The 22,513-nt window shown below is 43.3% G+C and overlaps 2 protein-coding genes and 1 pseudogene across 3 annotated transcripts in view; all 3 read left to right on the top strand.

The window, feature by feature from the left end:
* Positions 1-22,513, top strand: part of LOC308303195 (actin-binding LIM protein 1-like) — a gene marked incomplete at both ends in the record, with an annotated part of 95,873 nt that overhangs the window by 35,060 nt on the left and 38,300 nt on the right. The window contains 2 exons of the mRNA XM_080747519.1: positions 429-555; positions 1,339-1,432. Coding sequence (XP_080603645.1) covers positions 429-555; positions 1,339-1,432 — 221 coding nt within the window. The remainder of the gene's footprint in view (positions 1-428; positions 556-1,338; positions 1,433-22,513) is intronic.
* Positions 3,369-4,238, top strand: LOC308303824 (uridine phosphorylase 1-like; the record flags this gene model as incomplete). Its single annotated transcript, XM_080748321.1, has 1 exon — positions 3,369-4,238. Exon 1 carries the CDS (start codon positions 3,387-3,389, stop codon positions 4,236-4,238), a length of 852 nt encoding a protein of 283 aa, XP_080604447.1. The 5' UTR covers positions 3,369-3,386.
* Positions 10,067-11,460, top strand: LOC308303823 (uridine phosphorylase 1-like; annotated as a pseudogene). Its single transcript has 2 exons — positions 10,067-10,095; positions 10,828-11,460. The product of its transcript is annotated as a uridine phosphorylase 1-like (transcript).

The raw sequence follows: 22,513 nt of genomic DNA, 5'->3' as shown, positions 1-22,513 counted from the left end.
CCCAACCTCTAGGGTAGTGGTTCTCTAAGTGGACATTGTTCAGCAAATGCATGGTCCCTTTTTAACTTACTTTAGTGTAACGTGTAGTTTAAAATGTATTCAGCTGTTAATAACGTATGCCCTATTCATACTTCGTCATGCAACGGTGGCAGATGAAAACAGCCCATGTACAGTACATGTTCACATTGGATCGGATTCTTTGCTTACTTTTAAGTTCGTTTTTAAAAAAATCTTTAATTATGTGAGCATTTCTTTATAGGTTTAGTCTAATTACTTTGTTATTATTTCCTTCCTTCCTTCCTTCCTTCCTTCCTTCCTTCCTTCCTTCCTTCCTTCCTTCCTTCCTTCCTTCCTTCCTTCCTTCCTTCCTTCCTTCCTTCCTTCCTTCCTTCCTTCCTCCCTCCCTCCCTCCCTCCCTCCCTCCCCAGACTGTGCAGGTTGTGGCAGAGACATCAAGAATGGCCAGGCCCTGTTGGCCCTGGATGGACAGTGGCACCTGGGCTGTTTCAAGTGCAAAGCATGTGGCAAAGAGCTGAGAGGAGAATACATCAGCAAGTGAGTCCACGTGCTGCCTGGCTGCTACTCACAGCCCCCTTCATACACTGTCGGGCAGAAACCTTGTATCTCCAAGTTTCAAATTTGTACATTTTTCCGCAAAGCAAAGCCTTGCTTCATCATACAAGGCCGTCGCACAAAAGTAGTGAAAACACCCGATCTACAAGCACACAACGCCGTGTGCTTGTAGATCGGCTGTTTTCACTAGTCTAAATCATTTCTAAAATGATAATACAAAACGAACAGTGGTGGGAAAAGTACTAACATTCTTTACTTACTGCAATATAGAAATACTCTGTTACAAGTAAATGTCCGGAATTCAAAATGTACTTGAGCAAAAGTAGGAAAGTATTAGCTTCAGAATGTACTATACAAAAGTAAAAGTACAAAATGTTTGAGGTCCGAGATGTAGTGGAGTAGGAGTAAAAGGGTTGGACATTTTCACACATTTTCACACTCTGTCATTAATATACCTTAGAGCAGTGTTTCTCACCTTTTTTCTGCATGGGCACACTTTTCATGTCCCAAGAATCCATGGGCACACCAACATAATACGGTGGTGTAAATAAGAAACCTTGTATCTCCAAGTTTCAAATGTGTACGCCCGCGAGGCGTTGTGTGCTTGTAGATCGGCTGTTTTCACTAGTTTAAATCATTTCTAAAATGATAAATACAAAACGAACGGTTTTGGACATACAAGGTTACCACCCGACAACGACGATATACTGTACTGTTGTAAGAACATCTTGTGACATTACTCTGTAAATCCCTGTGCTCCCTCAGAGACGGTGTTCCTTACTGCGAGAGAGACTTCCAGATCCACTTTGGAGTACAGTGTGACGCATGCCAGCACTTTATAACAGGGAAGGTCCTAGAGGTAAAGACATGTTTCCTGCTCCCTTAAACCACAGCACTGTGAATGTCAAAGTTGAAGAGTTCAATTCAGAAACTCTATACATCTTCTGAATTGTGTTTGTGTTTGTGCGTGCATGCGTTCGTGCGCGTGCGTGCAATATGATCTTTAAAAAACTGTACGACCGTGAGAACGCCTTTACAAGAAGAGTGTACTGTGAGATTCAGAGAGTCCGCCACAACAACCTCTACCGTGTTTAAACAGTGTGACAAGAGTTTCAATGATTTAGGTGACCTGAAGACACACCAGCGTGTCCACACTGGAGAAAAACCCTTTGTGTGTAAACAGTGTGACAAGGGTTTCAGTAGGTTAGGTATTCTGAAGAAGCACCAGCGTATCCACAGTGGTGAAAAACCCTTCACAGTGTGACAAGAGTTTCAGTAGGTTAGATTGCCTGAAGACACATCAATGTGTCCATACTGAAGAAAAGAATAGCAGATCTACAGGCTCGTGAATATTTGTGCAAGTCTTTGAATGAATGAAATGTTTGGATCGGGAGTCTGGTGCAACGCACAGGTCCTGGACCTGGTGAGAGCATGAGACGTAGGGCATAGTATTTTAAAATGCCCAAAAAAGTCATTTCAGAATCTAATCTTCTGAAGAGCTTGCCTCCCCGCCATGCTCTTGAGGGGAAGAGGGGGGATTGGTCATCTGAGATGGTGGGCCAGGGTGAAGGGCTGCCAAGTGCCTTTCACTGCCACAGTCCACATACTTGATGGTGATGTTGCAGTCTTTAGCCTGATGACTGGTGGAAGCAAGGTAACGGTATAGCATATGTCATTGTCTTTGATGAACTTCTTTCTGTCCTCGAGAAGCATTATTGCTCTGAATTCTCTTCACCTTTTCAGTGGGGGTGGCTTGTGATGTATGGGACACTGTCTGTTTAAATCTTCAGCTCCACTTTCCAAATTTGTGGTGACATCTGTCTTATGCACTGTAACGAATGGTCTTGTATATATCCACCTGTTTCCGCAAGACTTTACTGTAGCATTATCTGCGGGACACTTCCGGTTAACAGCAGACATACAAGCTCTGTGAGCTTGTAGATCACACTCGGCTGCGACGCCGGAAATGCCGTTCGCCTTCTGCGCAATGCTCAATGGGATGTTGGAAAGTTGTCAATATAAATTAAGGGAAACCTACGTCTGTGTTTGTGTGCGTGTGTCTTCGCTCACGTCATCAAATGGGAAAACCCTTGAGAAGACACACAGTGACGTCATCCAATGGGAAAACCCTTGAGAAGACACACAGTGACGTCATCCAATGGGAAAACCCTTGATGCGGCCCCCACCTTTACTTAATGCGGCCCGCAGGTTAATATTGGAGTACTGATATATCATTGATTTCAGCTGTTACAATTCTAAACATGGAAAAATGACCAGCTTTAATTACTTCAGTCTATATTAGTAGCTAAATGACTAGAACATATAAATGCATTTGAAATTTTAAAACAAACGTTTTCGGGATTCCAATTCAAAAATAGCATAAAATAACAGATCTGACGTGTTTTGAGCTTGTAGATCGGCTATTTTTGCTATGTATATGCATTGTGGCCCTCTGGAGTGAGTGTGAAAATGTAGTGGCCCTCTCCATCATCAAAGTTATCCACCCCTGCCCTAGACTCTGCATTTGAGCTAACACGGAATTGGGTTTGAATGTGGAGGGGCCGCATGTGCAAATCGTCGTTGCCAGGCATTAATAATAATAACATTAAAAAATTGTATTTGTCATAAATATGTCATAGACGGTCCTGACATCAGCAAACGGAGATCCCTATATATTTGGACAGACCAAAGGAAAACATTCAGCAATTGAATATTTTCTCATTGAATAGTTAGTTTTACCAGCTAAAATGGCCTCAAATGATGATAATCATAAACCGTCTCTGGTTCAGTTAAGCAACCCACACCTGGACACCATGAAGGATGACGTACTCTACCACTTCAATCTTGGAACCTCCTCTCATGACTTGCCGGCTATGTTTGGTGACGTCAAATTTGTGTGTGTTGCGGGAAGTCCTCTGAGGATGAAAGAATTCAACGAGTACATTGCTGGCGTGCTGGGTTTGGAGGACCCCAATTCTGAGTACCCGAATATCTGTGAAGGGACAGACCGCTATGCCATGTACAAAGTGGGTCCTGTGCTTTCCGTCAGCCATGGAATAGGCGCTCCGTCCACTTCGATAATGCTACATGAGCTTATAAAGCTCCTCCACCATGCTCGTTGCACAGACGTCACAGTCATACGCATTGGGACCTCGGGCGGAATAGGACTCGAGCCCGGCACTGTCGTGGTCACCAAGCAGGCTGTGGATGCCCAGTTCAAGCCCAGGTTTGAGCAGGTGATCCTGGGGAAGACGGTGGCCCGCAGCACCAACCTGGACCGCGGCCTGGCCGAGGAGCTGCTCCGCTGCAGCGAGGAGCTGAACCAGTTCGACACGGTCACTGGGAACACCATGTGCGCCATGGACTTCTACGAGGGCCAAGCCCGTCTGGACGGCGCGTTCTGCTTCTACACCGAGAAGGACAAACAAGAGTACTTGGCCAAAGCCTCCGAAGCCGGGGTCCGCAACATCGAGATGGAGTCCACGGTCTTTGCCGCCATGTGCGAGCTGAGCGGCCTACGAGCGGCCGTGGTCTGTGTGACGCTATTGGACCGTCTTAAGGGAGACCAGCTGAACAGCGAGGTTCTCCACAGCTACCAGCAACGTCCGCAGATCCTGGTCGGTCACTTGATCAAGAAGAAGCTGAGTGAGTCTGGCAAACCTTAGTTTGGGGACATGCGTTGAGGATATCCAATGCATCATGTGGAGTTAAATGAAAGTGCAGTGTGAAGTGAGCGGTGCCTTTATATGAGTTAATTACCTCCACCAGCAGAGTGCGTCCCTTGAAAAAAAACTGTGTTTGTGTCATCCAATGGGAAAACCCTTGAAAAAACACAGGGTGACGTCACCAACTTGGTGACGTAGAAAAAACTAGACCTGATAATAATAACAAGGCGCAAGTTGGCACCTCGACAGAGTGCCGACTTGCGTCAAAAGAAAACATTCATATTTTAGTCTTATTGTGGTGGGTGGGCCAACTTGCCCAAAATTATAACATTTATATTTTACAGTCTGCAGGACCGTATACGGACGGACGGAATTACATACATACACACAAAGCCAGATGTAGGAGCGGTACTTCATTACTTTACACCACTGGGAATTAGTGCTAAGTTACCACCGCGCCGCTGTCGCCCAATGTGGTGCGTTGTGAGTGTGTAGATTGGCTTTTTTCTCTCTTCATTGTATTATTCATTGTATTAGGTCGCATTATACCCTGAAAAACCTTGTCGCTTGTCTGTCTGTCTGACTGTCTGTCCGTCCGGCTGTACAGAAAGTGATGTCAGTGTGATGTCAGTGAGTCACAGTGATGTGGTACAGAATGACTCATATATGGGCATAAAAAGGATGTCACGTGACATCACTTCCTGTACTGACAGTCAGACAAGCTACGAGATTTCTCAGGGTATAAAAGTCCATATATGGTCATTCCCAGAAAAAGAAAAAAAAACTTTTATGCCCATACATGGAGATTTCTGATCATAAATCCCAGGCCGAAAATGAGAATGTTAGGGTACCCCATTATGCCCATATCCACAGGCATCAAACCAAGGCCCTAACTCACCAAGGCCCTGCTTGGCATTACTAATTAACGTACGTTTTATGCCCATATATGGAGATTCCTATATTGTCAATATTAAGGACATTATTAAGGATATTATGTTATCAATATTAAGGACATATATGGGAATGCCCATATTTGGTAATGTCCATATATGGGCATGTTTTGACATAACATAACTATCATGAAGGGGTCTCCATATATGAGTAACTGGTCCCATATACATCACTGGCCAGATGGCCAAGAATTGTATGCTGGAACCAGCCAGTTCTATAATGTAATTATGCATCAAAATGTCACAAAAGTTGGCCACTTTCCAAGCAAAAATCAAAAGTGTGGGTATTTATAAAACATTCCGATTACAGATAACATCTCTCCTTGAACTGGTACAGAATGATATGGCTATACTCGTATAGCAATGTGTCAGAATGATCAATGCTTTTGATTTCACGTACTAAACCAATGGAACATATATGACTCACAGTTGTTCACACGGACGTGGTTGAGAATATTGATGAACGTGTTATTGTGGACACAGGCCTACTTAAGATTAACCACGTTAAACCAGTGGGTTTCACATTGTATAAAAATAGAGGTAGAGCAGTGGTGGAAAAAGTACTCACATGTTGTACTTAAGTAAAAGTATCAATACTGCACTGTAGATGTACTCCGTTACAAGTAAAAGTCCAGAATTCAAAATGTACTTGCGTAAAAGTATGAAAGTATTGGCATCAAAATGTACTTAAAGTACCAAAAGTAAAAGTACTAAATGTTTGAAAATAGCCGATCTACAAGCTCACAACGCATCGCGATGCGACGCGCTGTGAGCTTGTAGATCGGCTATTTTCAAATAGCCAAGGTATAAAATGGGGCTAAAGTGGTCCATACATTTTTTTATAATAGCCTATTCTATTTTTTATCTGCAAAGTAATTAGTAACTAAAGTTTTCAAAATTTGTAGTGGAGTAAAAGTACAATATTTGGATCCGAGATGTAATGGAGTAGAAGTAAAAGTATTGCAAATTGGAAATACTCAAGTTATGTACAAATAGCTCAAAAGTGTACTTAAGTACATTACTTAAGTAAATGTACTTAGTTACTTTACACCACTGAGGTAGAGTTAAATGAGTTAAATAATAACTGTTTAGTGTGGGCTCGTATGTAACACCATGTATGGGCACAAAGATCTACCCTTTGCCTGCACCTCATTGGCTAAGGGCCCTGTCTTTGCGTCATTTTGAGGAGAACGTGGCTGATAGATTACGTCATTTTGAGGAGAATTTCGCTGATAGATTACGTCATTTTGAGGAGCTGATAATTACGTCATTTTGAGGAGAATTTGATAGATAAATAATGAAAATAACATATGTGTGCAGCGAGCCCACAATTAAACAACGAAATGTCTGTCCGTCCATCCCCCTCAGCCAATCAGGGACCAGCATTCTTGGTGACGTCACTATCAACAAGTGCACCTCTGCTGGGTCATAAGTGTGCCAGCTAAGCGGGGCAAAGGGTGACGTCATGCAATCAAGGATAATAATGGCCACGAGAGGGGCCGTCTATGCCCGTAGCAAATCAGAACGGGCATAAACGGACAAAATTTATGTCCAAAAACCTTGGGTATCGGTGGATTGGTGAGCCTCACATGACAACTAGCCTATTATAAAAGGGCCAATTTCCATTATTGGTCAAGTTTCACGTGACACTAAAATATAGAAACGGGATAAAACCTCCATCCGTCTGAGTAACGGGGAATGGGAAAGGAATGGGTAAGGACCTAGTTATCATCATATTTTTTAAGCGAGAAATGTGTGCAGACAAACAATGCCATACAAAGCCAAAGTCACTGATAGATGAATCGCACATGTGTCTGTGTAAATCGGCGTTGTTAGGAATGATGTCAACGGTTTGTGTTTTGTGACATCAGACCAGATCTCAGCCTGAATAAGATGTGACGCAGTTTATAAACATCACATTTAGTCTGGGTACGACCAAGGGAGAGTATTTACTTTGAGGGGGACACTTGAGGGGGAGACAGAGATTGACAGAGAAGTTATCAAAACCAAATCTTTCCAGCCCATAATAGACAAAGAAACGCCTTCCAATTAACAGTGCAAGTAACGGCAGTGCTGTCCATGAACTAATCTTCCAAGACGTAGGTGTCCAGTTCTGAGTTTCCATACGCCTTCACATCTCAGGTTCCACAACCTCTACGATCAAATGATGATAAATGGACAGCTCCCCTCATTTTCCTTTGTAACCACCAATCAGAAACGAGGAGACACAGACCAACCAAGATCTTGTGAGGACTTTGTCTCAGCCAGGAGAAGTACAGAAACATCTGATAACTTACACAGGAAGGAAAACCTCATATGTGAGAAGAGCTTCATTGAGGTATCGGCTCTGAAGACACACCAGCGTATCCACACTGGAGAAAAACCCTTTGTGTGTCAACAATGTGACAAGAGTTTCAGTGTGTTAAGTTCCCTGAAGACACACCAGCGTACCCACACTGGAGAAAAACCCTTTGTCTGTAAACAGTGTGACAAGGGTTTCAGTCGGTTGGGTAACCTGAAGACACACCAGCTTACCCACACTGGAGAAAAACCCTTTGTCTGTAAACAGTGTGACAAGGGTTTCAGTGTGTTAAGTTCCCTGAAGACACACCAGCGTACCCACACTGGAGAAAAACCCTTTGTGTGTAAACAGTGTGACAAGAGTTTCAGTGTGTTAAGTTCCCTGAAGACACACCAGCGTACCCACACTGGAGAAAAACCCTTTGTCTGTAAACAGTGTGACAAGGGTTTCAGTCAGTTGGGTCACCTGAAGACACACCAGCGTACCCACACTGGAGAAAAACCCTTTGTCTGTAAACAGTGTGACAAGGGTTTCAGTCAGCTAGGTTACCTAAAGACACACCAGCGTGTCCACACTGGAGAAAGACCCTTTGTGTGTCAACAATGTGACAAGGGTTTCAGTCGGTTAGTGACTCTGAAGACACACCAGCGTACCCACACTGGAGTAAAACCCTTTGTGTGTAAACAGTGTGACAAGAGTTTCAGTGTGTTAAGTTCCCTGAAGACACACCAGCGTACCCACACAGGAGTAAAACCCTTGGTGACATCACCAAGAACGCTGAGTGACGTATAAGTAACGTGAAATCGAATAATATATACATTCACACTTAATGAAAAAAACATCACAAGGATGCAACTGGGACGTATCATCAGTGATGTAGCCTGGGGTCGACGGGTGTTTCGGGTCTCGCAACATCATACACCCTCGCCCAGGTGACCCAGCCGGGGTTGATCAAGTCCCGACTTACGTCCCAGTAGCTATCCACGATCAGTCCTATTAGGGAAAGACCAGGGTCACTCAATGTGCTGCACTGGAACTACTCTGCCGGGATTGGGGGCAGCGCCACTCTGGCGCATGGAAGAACGGAAGAAGAATGGAATTACGTCTCACCAGGTCCTCTCCTGCTCTCACCAGGTTCAGAACCTGTGCGTTGCACCAGACTCCCGATCTAAACATTCCATTCAGCTGCTTTAGGTGGTTGGGCCGCAAGGGTTGGCCAGTGGTAGTACTGCAAGCTCCACTTGGGCAAGGTGGTGCTGCAGGCTCCGCTTGTGGCTTGAATGGCCCTCCTAAAGGCCTCACCGTGGATTTGTTGGGCTTCTTCCTCACGGAAGACACAGGCTGGGGCGCTAACCCAACCTGCTCCCGGGTGCCGTCTACATTCCGGCCGTCAACCGACTCTCCGGTGGTCACCAAACTATTCCTGGTTGTCACATAGTCTATTCCTATGAGTCACTATAAATAGAACTAATAATGAAAAAACATCACAAGGATGCAACTGGGACGTATCATCAGTGATGTAGCCTGGGGGCCGGGGTTGATCAAGTCCCGACTTACGTCCCAGTAGCTATCCACGATCAGTCCTATTAGGGAAAGACCAGGGTCACTCAATGTGCTGCACCGGAACTACTCTGCCGGGATTGGGGGCAGCGCCACTCTGGCGCATGGAAGAACTAGGCTCTATGGGTTGACTCCTGGCCGGGCTCCTCCTACGTCTCACCAGGTCCTCTCCTGCTCTCACCAGGTTCAGTTATTTACCATAAATCAAACCTCGGTTCGAAGTGAAGCGGTGGACAGATAAAACCTCTATTCTGAATGTATTTGGAGAGCCGTCATGACAGTTGGTATAATAGGTTGAAGGCCAAATTATCATGTGAAGCTTGACCAATCCTCAAAGTATCCATTCATCTGACCGGGAGGGACACCGCACACATATTCTGGATGTACAGGACATATAAAGCCTATTCATTCTGAACTGAAATGACCATATATGGACATGGGACACACATTTTGCTTTTTGAAAAAGCCTATTCATTCTGGACTGATATTTTGCACGTACGGGACAGGAAAAACCTGTTCATTCTGGCCTGGAGTGACCATATATGGACATAAGGTAACGGAAATTCTGTTTTTGAAAAACCCCGTTCATTCTGGACTGAGATCACCATATATGGGCGTGATACACACAAAGCCATTCATTGGAAGCGGTTTCCACCGCTTCAAAAATATGCTAAAGATTTTGGCATACTGTGGCGGCTAGGTGGCTGACAATCTGTAGACCAGATGATAAAAACACGAGGAGCTGGACATGAGGTTGACGCGAGGGCCTCTATCTTTCAAATGGATAGCCAGGATTATTTTGCGATTCACACCAGTGGGCGTCTTTTGAATGCTGCGGTGGGCGGATCGGACTATCACAACAAATGACTATTCCGAGATTTTGTTGGTTTGTGTACAAATGGAACCGAATGGCCCAGTTGGTTCCATGTGTACACTCAGAGTTATGGGAGCCTGTGGCCTAATGGATACCAAAACTGGGGGTCCTTGAAAACGTTTGAGAACCACTACATTAAATCATGGCTCTTAGGATCACCTGTGAAATGAGGTCATCGGAAAAACACCGCTCCATCCGCTTCCTGTTTATCTTTTTCACAGAATAATTGTCCACTTCTCCGCTTCCGTGTCTCGCTATGTGTCTCGCTAAACAGTGGAGTTTTCAATGATCAAATGATTTTTTTCTCTCTCGCAGAAGCAGAGAAAGATTTTCGGTATGACAATATTCTGTGACTACTTGAAAAACTGGTTAGTAGTTTGGGTAAATATGCTTGACAGTGAATGAGTTAATAGAAAACTAACATTTCTCCTCCTGGAAAGTCAGCATGCTGAAATAGAAGCCATTGTTCTTGCATTGATACGAGAAAAAAAATCTGCAAATGACCAAACAGGACGATGACGCCGCTGGTAATTTAGTGGAAGGCTAAAAAATGCTGCTCAGATCTAATTTGACTTTTTTTCCTGGTTAAATTAACGGAATATTCGGACAGATTCCGACAGATTTCCATAGCTAGTGTGGCTCAACTCAATATAATTGACTAAATTCAATGATGGGGGCAGCAATCAGTGAAATATTATCAACAATGCATCCGAATCCAGACTTTTACTCAAACCATGGAATGACCAGCAGACCTTGGTATTTTAAAATGAAGCCAGCACAATGTTGTAAACATTACTAAATACTGGTTGGATGTTGTTTCAGAGGAGGCGTGGGCCTAGATGCTGTCATGTAGCCAAGCCCCTCTCATTCCTCCTCGTGTCTGAAAACATCTGGTATCGATAGTCCCTTGGGAGATGGACTGTTTGCCCTTTTTTTTTTTTTTTCGTCCACTTCGATAATGCTACATGAGCTTATAAAGCTCCTCCACCATGCTCGTTGCACAGACGTCACAGTCATACGCATTGGGACCTCGGGCGGAATAGGACTCGAGCCCGGCACTGTCGTGGTCACCAAGCAGGCTGTGGATGCCCAGATCAAGCCCAGGTTTGAGCAGGTGATCCTGGGGAAGACGGTGGCCCGCAGCACCAACCTGGACCGCGGCCTGGCCGAGGAGCTGCTCCGCTGCAGCGAGGAGCTGAACCAGTTCGACACGGTCACTGGGAACACCATGTGCGCCATGGACTTCTACGAGGGCCAAGCCCGTCTGGACGGCGCGTTCTGCTTCAAGAGTACAAACAAGAGTACTTGGCCAAAGCCTCCGAAGCCGGGGTCCGCAACATCGAGATGGAGTCCACGGTCTTTGCCGCCATGTGCGAGCTGAGCGGCCTACGAGCGGCCGTGGTCTGTGTGACGCTATTGGACCGTCTTAAGGGAGACCAGCTGAACAGCGAGGTTCTCCACAGCTACCAGCAACGTCCGCAGATCCTGGTCGGTCACTTGATCAAGAAGAAGCTGAGTGAGTCTGGCAAACCTTAGTTTGGGGACATGCGTTGAGGATATCCAATGCATCATGTGGAGTTAAATGAAAGTGCAGTGTGAAGTGAGCGGTGCCTTTATATGAGTTAATTACCTCCACCAGCAGAGTGCGTCCCTTAAAAAAAAAACTGTGTTTGTGTCATCCAATGGGAAAACCCTTGAAAAAACACAGGGTGACGTCACCAACTTGGTGACGTAGCAAAAACTAGACCTGATATGAATAACAAGGCTCAAGTTGGCACCTCGACAGAGTGCCGACTTGCGTCAAAAGAAAACATTCATATTTTAGTCTTATTGTGGTGGGTGGGCCAACTTGCCCAAAATTATAACATTTATATTTTACAGTCTGCAGGACCGTATACGGACGGACGGAATTACATACATACACACAAAGCCAGATGTAGGAGCGGTACTTCATTACTTTACACCACTGGGAATTAGTGCTAAGTTACCACCGCGCCGCTGTCGCCCAATGTGGTGCGTTGTGAGTGTGTAGATTGGCTTTTTTCTCTCTTCATTGTATTATTGCGACCAAAGGTCGCATTATTCCCTGAAAAACCTTGTCGCTTGTCTGTCTGTCTGTCTGTCTGTCTGTCTGTCTGTCCATCCGGCTGTACAGGAAGTGATGTCAGTGTGATGTCAGTGAGTCACAGTGATGTGGTACAGAATGACTCATATATGGGCATAAAAAGGATGTCACGTGACATCACTTCCTGTACTGACAGTCAGACAAGCTACGAGATTTCTCAGGGTATAAAAGTCCATATATGGTCCTTCCCAGAAAAAGAAAAAAAACTTTTATGCCCATACATGGAGATTTCTGAGATTTTCTTTCATAAATCCCAGGCCGAAAATGAGAATGTTAGGGTGCCCCATTATGCCCATATCCACAGGCATCAAACCAAGGCCCTAACTCACCAAGGCCCTGCTTGGCATTACTAATTAACATACGTTTTATGCCCATATATGGAGATTCCTATATTGTCAATATTAAGGACATTATTATGTTATCAATATTAAGGACATATATGGGAATGCCCATGTTTGGTAATGTCCATATATGGGCAATGTCCATATATGGGCATGTTTTGACATAACATAACTATCATGAAGGGGTCTCCATATATGAGTAACTGGTCCCATATACATCACTGGCCAGATGGCCAAGAATTGTATGCTGGAACCAGCCAGTTCTATAATGTAATTATGCATCAAAATGTCACAAAAGTTGGCCACTTTCCAAGCAAAAATCAAAAGTGTGGGTATTTATAAAACATTCCGATTACTGATAATAACATCTCTCCTAGAACTGGTACAGAATGATATGGCTATACTCGTATAGCAATGTGTCAAAATGATCAATGCTTTTGATTTCACATACTAAACCATAATGGAACATTATAACATATATGACTCACAGTTGTTCACACGGACGTGGTTGAGAATATTGATGAACGTGCTATTGTGGACACTGGCCTACTTGTAAGATTAACCACGTTAAACCAGTGGGTTTGACATTGTATAAAAATAGAGGTAGAGCAGTGGTGGAAAAAGTACTCACATGTTGTACTTAAGTAAAAGTATCAATACTGCACTGTAGATGTACTTCGTTACAAGTAAAAGTCCAGAATTCAAAATGTACTTGCGTAAAAGTATGAAAGTATTGGCATCAAAATGTACTTAAAGTACCAAAAGTAAAAGTACTAAATGTTTGAAAATAGCCGATCTACAAGCTCACAACGCATCGCGATGCGACGCGTTGTGAGCTTGTAAAGAGGGTATAAAATGGGGCTAAAGTGGTCCATACATTTTTGTTATAATAGCCTATTCTAATTTTTATCTGCAAAGTAATTAGTAACTAAAGTTTTCAAAAATTGTAGTGGAGTAAAAGTACAATATTTGGATCCGAGATGTAATGGAGTAGAAGTAAAAGTATTGAAAATTGGAAATACTCAAGTTATGTACAAATAGCTCAAAAGTGTACTTAAGTACATTACTTAAGTAAATGTACTTAGTTACTTTACACCCCTGAGGTAGAGTTAAATGAGTTAAATAATAACTGTTTAGTGTGGGCTCGTATGTAACACCATGTATGGGCACAAAGATCTACCCTTTGGCTGCACCTCATTGGCTAAGGGCCCTGTCTTTGCGTCATTTTGGGGAGAATTTGACTGATAGATTACGTCATTTTGAGGAGCTGATAATTACGTCATTTTGAGGAGAATGTGATAGATAAATAATGAAAATAACACATGTGTGCAGCGAGCCCACAATTAAACAACGAAATGTCTGTCCGTCCATCCCAATCAGCCAATCAGGGACCAGCATTCTTGGTGACGTCACTATCAACAAGTGCACCTCTGCTGGGTCATAAGAGTGCCAGCTAAGCGGGGCAAAGGGTGACGTCATGCAATCAAGGAGAATAATGGCCACGAGATGGGCCGTCTATGCCCGTAGCAAATCAGAACGGGCATAAACGGACAAATGTCCAAAAACCTTGGGTATCGGTGGATTGGTGAGCCTCACATGACATTTCAACCAACTAGACTATTAGACTATCATTTCAGCCAACTAGACTATTATAAAAGGGCCAATTTCCATTGGCCCTTTTATACCCTTTCCATTATAAAATGGTACTTATAAAATATAGTACTATAAAACGGGATAAAACCTCCATCCGTCTGCGTAACAGGGAATGGGTAAGGAACGGGTAAGGACCTAGTTATCATCATATTTTTTAAGCGGGAAATGTGTGCAGACAAACAATGCCATACAAAGCCAAAGTCACTGATAGATGAATTGCACATGTGTCTGTGTAAATCGGCGTTGTTAGGAATGATGTCAACAGTTTGTGTTTTGTGACATCAGACCAGATCTCAGCCTGAATAAAGATGTGACGCAGTTTTTAAACATCACATTTAGTCTGGGTACGACCAAGGGAGGGTTTTAGCAGGGTAAGCCAGTGATTTACTTGAGGGGGACACTGAGACAGAGATTGACAGAGAAGTTATCAAAACCAAATCTTTCCAGCCCACAATAGACAAAGAAACGCCTTCCAATTAACAGTGCAAGTACCGGCAGTGCTGTCCATGAACTAATCTTCCAAGACGTACGTCTCCAGTTCTGAGTTTCCATACGCCTTCACATCTCAGGTTCTCCTCCATGAAGACATGAAGACATGGAGAGCCACAACAACCTCTACGATCAAATGATGAGAAATGGACAGCTCCCCTCATTTTCCTTTGTAACCAGTCAGAAACGAGGAGACACAGACCAACCGAGATCTTGTGAGGACTTCGTCTCAGCCAGGAGAAGTACAGAAACATCTGATAACTTACACAGGAAGGAAAACCTCATATGTGAGAAGAGCTTCATTGAGGTATCGGCTCTGAAGAAACACCAGCGTATCCAAAGTGGAGAAAAACCCTTTGTGTGTAAACAGTGTGACAAGGGTTTCAGTAGGTTAAGTCACCTGAAGACACACCAGCGTACCCACACTGGAGAAAAACCCTTTGTCTGTAAACAGTGTGACAAGGGTTTCAGTCAGCTAGGTGACCTGAAGACACACCAGCGTGTCCACACTGGAGAAAAACCCTTTGTGTGTCAACAATGTGACAAGAGTTTCAGTGTGTTAAGTTCCCTGAAGATACACCAGCGTACCCACACTGGAGAAAAACCCTTTGTGTGTAAACAGTGTGACAAGGGTTTCAGTCAGCTAGGTGACCTGAAGACACACCAGCGTACCCACACTGGAGAAAAACCCTTTGTGTGTAAACAGTGTGACAAGGGTTTCAGTCAGTTAGTGACTCTGAAGACACACCAGCGTGTCCACACTGGAGTAAAACCCTTTGTCTGTAAACAGTGTGACAAGGGTTTCAGTCAGTTGGGTCACCTGAAGACACACCAGCGTACCCACACTGGAGAAAAACCCTTTGTGTGTAAACAGTGTGACAAGGGTTTCAGTAGTTTAGATCACCTGAAGACACACCAGCGTATCCACACTGGAGAAAAACCCTTTGTGTGTAAACAGTGTGACAAGAGTTTCAGTGTGTTAAGTTCCCTGAAGACACACCAGCGTACCCACACTGGAGAAAAACCCTTTGTCTGTAAACAGTGTGACAAGGGCTTCAGTCAGCTAGGTGACCTGAAGACACACCAGCGTGTCCACACTGGAGAAAGACCCTTTGTGTGTCAACAATGTGACAAGGGTTTCAGTCAGTTAGTGAATCTGAAGACACACCAGCGTACCCACACTGGAGAAAAACCCTTTGTCTGTAAACAGTGTGACAAGAGTTTCAGTGTGTTAAGTTCCCTGAAGACACACCAGCGTACCCACACTGGAGTAAAACCCTTTGTGACGTCACCAAGAACGCTGAGTGACGTATAAGTAACGTGAAATCGAATATTATAAAATATGGTAAAGATTTTGGCGTACTGTGGTGTCTAGGTGGCTGACAATCTGTAGACCAGATGATAAAAACACGAGGAGCTGGACGTGAGGTTGACGCCTCTATCTTTCAAATGGATAGCCAGCAGGGACGTGCTGGCCATTGGGAAAAGCGGGACAACTCCCGAATGGCCGGTTCATTCCCGGCCGGTCCAGGCCGGCCAATTAGGAAAAAAATTAAAATAAAATGTCTGTCTTCGTTCCATTTTGGGGGCTTGGTGGCCAACAAAGTAAATTGTCACTGTCGGGCAGAAACCTCGAATCTCCAAGTTTCAAATTTGTAGATTTCTTCGCAAAGCAAAGCCCTGCTTCATCATACAAGGCCGTCGCACAAAAGTAGTGAAAACAGCAGATCTACAAGCACACAACGCCTCGCGGTGCGAGGCGTTGTGTGCTTGTAGATCGGCTGTTTTCACTAGTTTAAATCATTTTTAAAATGATAAATACAAAACAAACGGTTTTGGACATACAAGGTTTCCACCCGACAACGACGACATATAATAACTCATGTAATTGGCCCACTGGCTTGTCACTTGTCATGATCTGAAATGGCAAATCTGAGTAGCAGCAGCGCTATAGAGAGAGATCTCTCTCTATAGCACGCAATGAGGGCCTCTCCAACTCTTTTTCCCGGGCTGAATCAGGGGCCCAGCACGTCCCTGATAGCCAGGATTATTTTGCGATTCACACCAGTGGGCGTCTTTTGAATGCTGCGGTGGGCGGATCGGACTATCACAACAAATGACTATCACAGCACAGACTATTACGAGATTTTGTTGGTTTGTGTTAGCCTAGTTCCAGACCCTGAATCGCTAGCCACACCCATTTAATTTTTTTGTTTCGGCGATTCAGGTCTAGAATCGCTCTCAATGAGGAGGCCTGCCTCGGTTGAAAATCCAAACGGGCGAATCAGCGTCGTGAATCAGCGTCTTGTGATCAGCGTGGGTGGGGGTTTCCCAGAACTCATGTGTGTTTCCAAGTACACCAGCGCCGCCGCCGTACCGTACCGCACATCGTGTCGCGGTAAATTGCGGTAAAATGCGATCGTATCGATCTCGCTATGAAACACCAGTAGCAGGCATGTTATGTTGTGTTTGATTACTAGTTCGTAGTGCTCCTATTCTGACTGTTTCTTTGGTTAGCAAGTAGCACTAGCAAGCAACAGGTTAGCCACTAGCCAGCCAGGCACACATAACAACACTATGTCATGTGTTGGTCGGTGAACCAATCGCTGAACAGTGCCTCATTTTGGCAACGCCCATCCCTGCAAAAGCCGTGGGCGGAACTGACTTCAGACTGAATAATGAAGTGAAACGAAATGTCAATTCAGGCTGAGTGTCAGGCTAGGTTTGTGTACAAATGGAACCGAATGGCCCATTTGGTTCCATGTGTACACTCAGAGTTATGGGAGCCTGTGGCCTAATGGATACCAAAACTGGGGGTCCTTGAAAACGTTTGAGAACCATTACATTAAATCATGGCTCTTAGGATCACCAGTGAAACGAGGTCATCGGAAAAACACCGCTCCATCCGCTTCCTGTTTATCTTTTTCACCAAATAATTGTCCACTTCTCCGCTTCCGTGTCTCGCTATGTGTCTCGCTAAACAGTGGAGTTTTCAATGATCAAATGATTATTTTTTTTCTCTCGCAGAAGCAGAGAAAGATTTTCGGTATGACAATATTCTGTGACTACTTGAAAAACTATGTTGCGGACAATGGTTAGTAGTTTGGGTAAATATGCTTGGCAGGCAGTGAATTAATAGAAAACTAACATTTCTCCTCCTGGAAAGTCAGCATGCTGAAATATAAGCCATTGTTCTTGCATTGATACAAGAAAAAAAATCTGCAAATGACCAAACATGACGATGGCGCCGCTGGTAATTAGTGGAAGGCTACTCACACAGAGTGAGTAGACGGAAATGGTGTCGTATAATGAGCATTAGTGAGGACCAGTATTGAAGGTAGGGTGATTTTATTAATTCAAATAAAAACAAAATGGGTCTGTGTTCTCTTGTATACTGAACATTTAGGACAATATGTTCCTCAAAGGCACAATTTTCAAGATGGCAGCCAGGACTTGGAATGGCTAGGCTATGTCTCCAATACTTCTCAACCTCAAGGTGATTTTACAGTATTCACCTCTTGATATGCAGCTCTTTGTTGTATTGTAGCAGGTATGCTGGAACCAGCCAGTTCTATAATGTAACTAGAAAAATATTGTTCCTTCGAAACAATTGTGGGCTCGCTTCAAGCCAGAAAACAATGGCTATAAAAGTACAAAATGTCAAGATCGCAGGCAGTGCTCTCTTTGACGTTACTGACGTCAAAGATTGGTCCATTGTGTTCCAAAAATGTGTTGTGCAAAAGTTGACCCGCTGGTGGCGCTATAACAGGCCAATGTAAGAAGGGTGGTATCTGTTCCTTGACCTATTGGGAATGTGCTTGCAAGATTTCACGCACATTGCAGGCTGTGTTCATGATTTGAGGTGTTTTTGGCTTTGGCCACTTTATCGCTGCTTGCAGCTATATTCATTATTATTTTTATTTGTTTGTGTGTGTGCACTTCATAGGCATATTACATAAAGGTCCTTAGATTGTGTGTAGAATGTTTCATGCAAATTGCAAAAAAGAATCCTAACGGGTTTAAGCGTTTCACAAACTGCTCAAAATGATATAGCGCCCCCCTTTGGCCAATTGGGGTAAGATTGGTTTTAGTGATATTTGGACTAACACTCTACATCTTTGCCAAATGCCATGAACATGTTACTTTGCATGTATGATTTAGAGGCAGAAGAATAATTTGCATAAAACTGCAATATTCATTGAATTTATTTTAAAAAGCATGTTTCAATTTTAAAGAAATCCGATCTGACAGATCTTTAGATATCGGTCCAAAGTTCACATAAAAAAAGTTTTGTGCACGTGGAGCGAAAATTCCAGAATAAAAGCGGGTTTACACGTTTTACAAACTGCTCAAAATGGCGGAAAATCAAAGGGCGGAGCTTACTTAACAACGACACAGATGTCTTCCGCTCGAGTCAAAGCACGCGTGTAACAAGTTGCATGTCTTCAAACGAAACGAGTCATGACTTATGCCCGTTTGAAGTTTGAATTTTCAAATGCTTCGTATAGCGCCCCCCTTTGGCCGATTGGAATAAAATTGGTTTCAGTGATACTTTGACTAACCCTCCACATCTTTGCCAAATGCCATGAACGTGTAACTTTGCATGTATGATTTAGAGGCCGAAGAATAATTTGCATAAAACCGCAATATTGATTGAATTATTAAAAAATAATATTTCACTTTAAAAGAAATCCGACCAGACAGTTTGACCGTATTGGTCCAAAGTTCATGTGAAAAAAGTTTTGTGCACGTTATGCAAAAATACTACTTATAAAATATACAGTAGTACTATAAAACGGGATAAAACCTCCATCCGTCTGCATAACGGGGAATGGGTAAGGAACGGGTAAGGAGTTATCATCATATGTTTTAAGCGGGAAATGTGTGCAGACAAACAATGCCATACAAAGCCAAAGTCACTGATAGATGAATTGCACATGTGTCTGTGTAAATCGGCGTTGTTAGGAATGATGTCAACAGTTTGTGTTTTGTGACATCAGAGCAGATCTCAGCCTGAATAAGATGTGACGCAGTTTTTAAACATCACATTTAGTCTGGGTACGACCAAGGGAGAGTTTTAGCAGGGTAAACCAGTGATTTACTTGAGGGGGACACTTGAGGGGGAGACAGAGATTGACAGAGAAGTTATCAAAACCAAATCTTTCCAGCCCACAATAGACAAAGAAACGCCTTCCAATTAACAGTGCAAGTACCGGCAGTGCTGTCCATGAACTAATCTTCCAAGACGTACGTCTCCAGTTCTGAGTCTCCATACGCCTTCACATCTCAGGTTCTCCTCCATTAAGACATGAAGACATGGCGAGCCACAACAACCTCTACGATCAAATGATGAGAAATGGACAGCTCCCCTCATTTTCCTTTGTAACCAATCAGAAACGAGGAGACACAGACCAACCGAGATCTTGTGAGGACTTCGTCTCAGCCAGGAGAAGTACAGAAACATCTGATAACTTACACAGGAAGGAGAACCTCATATGTGAGAAGAGCTTCATTGAGGTATCGGCTCTGAAGACACACCAGCGTATCCACACTGGAGAAAAACCCTTTGTGTGTCAACTATGTGACAAGAGTTTCAGTGTGTTAAGTTCCCTGAACACACACCAGCGCACCCACACTGGAGAAAAACCTTTTGTCTGTAAACAGTGTGACAAGGGTTTCAGTGTGTTAAGTTCCCTGAAGACACACCAGCGCACCCACACTGGAGAAAAACCCTTTGTCTGTAAACAGTGTGACAAGAGTTTCAGTCAGTTAGTGACTCTGAAGACACACCAGCGTATCCACACTGGAGAAAAACCCTTTGTGTGTAAACAGTGTGACAAGAGTTTCAGTGTGTTAAGTTCCCTGAAGACACACCAGCGTACCCACACTGGAGAAAAACCCTTTGTCTGTAAACAGTGTGACAAGGGCTTCAGTCAGCTAGGTGACCTGAAGACACACCAGCGTGTCCACACTGGAGAAAGACCCTTTGTGTGTCAACAATGTGACAAGGGTTTCAGTCAGTTAGTGAATCTGAAGACACACCAGCGTACCCACACTGGAGTAAAACCCTTTGTGTGTAAACAGTGTGACAAGAGTTTCAGTGTGTTAAGTTCCCTGAAGACACACCAGCGTACCCACACTGGAGTAAAACCCTTTGTGACGTCACCAAGAACGCTGAGTGACATATAAGTAACGTGAAATCGAATAATATATACATTCACACTTCAATTATTTACCAAAAATATGGTAAAGATTTTGGCATACTGTGGTGGCTAGGTGGCTGACAATCTGTAGACCAGATGATAAAAATCGCACCCGTGCGAAGTGAGCGGTGCAAAAATATTTAGGGAGTATGATATACTGTGGACTTTGATTTTCAAGCCTTTTCTTTAAATAACTAGACCAGGTCAACCTGGTTGTGCCAGACCCCCTGTCTGTCATCATCATTTATGACATCATGCCTTTTGTAGGCATGTCATCATCATGTCATCATCATATAGGGTGGGTGACGTGACGTAACGTTTTCGCTGTCCTCGGTGTCAAACATGTATAAATAAAAAATATATTTGTCAAAAACCTTCTGAATATTGTGCAGGACATTAAGCTTTATGTGAACTTACTCAAGATTAAAACATTTCATTCCTCATTTCTTCAGAATCTTCAACCAAACATGGCAAAACTCATATGGTGTGACTGTCCTGACCTTGTTTCTCAAAGTGGGAACTTGAATAAAACTAAGAAAAAGAATTGCTAAAAATCATTTGAAAATGAATTTAGGCTAAAAAAAAATGTCTATTTTGAGCCTATATCTTTTCAAAGTCAAAGCATAATGTTTTCAGTCATTTCTGATCAAAAACATTTTGTCCCCCAACCCAAAATCATTTGGTGTGACACTAGTTTGGAAAAATTAAACAGGCAATTATTTGGACACCTATTGGCTAGAGAGGTCCTTCTTCTGTAAGGCTATTCAGCACTCCCAGCACAACTGCAAGACAGGTGTCTGAGGTGAGTTATGATTTTAACATTTTCATGAAATGCCATCTTGTTGAAACGTTGACAAACTCACCATTCTGGATGTCTTTTGGTGTGACACCTTTTCTTTAAAAAAGCTTAAGTTATTTGAAGTTTTGGTCATATTTCCATGTAGATCTAGGCTGCTTTGTTATAGCTAGCATGCTGTTAGCATGCTAATGTGTACATAGTAGCCTCAAGGTAAACCTAAATGGAGAAAACAGTAATATGGTGTGACACTTAATCATATGGTGTGACATGTCTGCTTGTCACACCATATGACTTGACTGTCACACCATATGATTTATACTGTATTTAACTACAGATATAACAACAAATAACAAAGTTCCATGTTTCTTTTGTACATTTAAACATTTGTTTTAAACATTTTTACATAAAATGTAATTTAGCTTCATTCAGTGATACTTCAAATTCATCAGAAGGAGCAGAAACCCCTTCACAGAAACCTTAACATATTGTTTCAATCTAAACAAAATTTTCTCTTTGTCTTAAACTATACATTCCATTTTCTTTTGTCAGCTGGAAAATGACAAGTGCTGAGAGAACGAGAAAGTACAGGGAGAAACTAAACAATGACCCAGCAAGGAGAGAGGAGCCAAAGGGGCGAGACTGCATTTTCTACGAAGAGCAGGAGGTTGTCTGTGGCATAGCAGAACCGCAACAAGCAGCCGGTTTGCTACCCTCACCAAATACGACTGGCTGATGTACAATACAGTCTAAATGTATAATCTAATCTGATCTAATACTTTTGTACTTTCACTCACTGGACTGGACAGTGGACAGTGTTAAGGTAGGACCCGAGACAAAACTAGCAAAAATAGCTGATCTACAAGCTCTCAACACGTTGTGCTGCGAGAGCTTGTAGATCAGCTATTTTCGGAGTTGCGCAACCCAGCACTCTTTAGCTAGTGGAGATGTGGTGTAATTTCATGATTCCTAATTACATTTG

The sequence above is a fragment of the Nannobrachium achirus genome (assembly GCF_963921795.1).
Source record: "Nannobrachium achirus genome assembly, chromosome: 18".
Taxonomy (NCBI): Eukaryota; Metazoa; Chordata; class Actinopteri; order Myctophiformes; family Myctophidae; genus Nannobrachium; species Nannobrachium achirus.
Note: the sequence above shows the minus strand (reverse complement) of the source record. Positions and strands in the feature narration are given on the sequence as shown.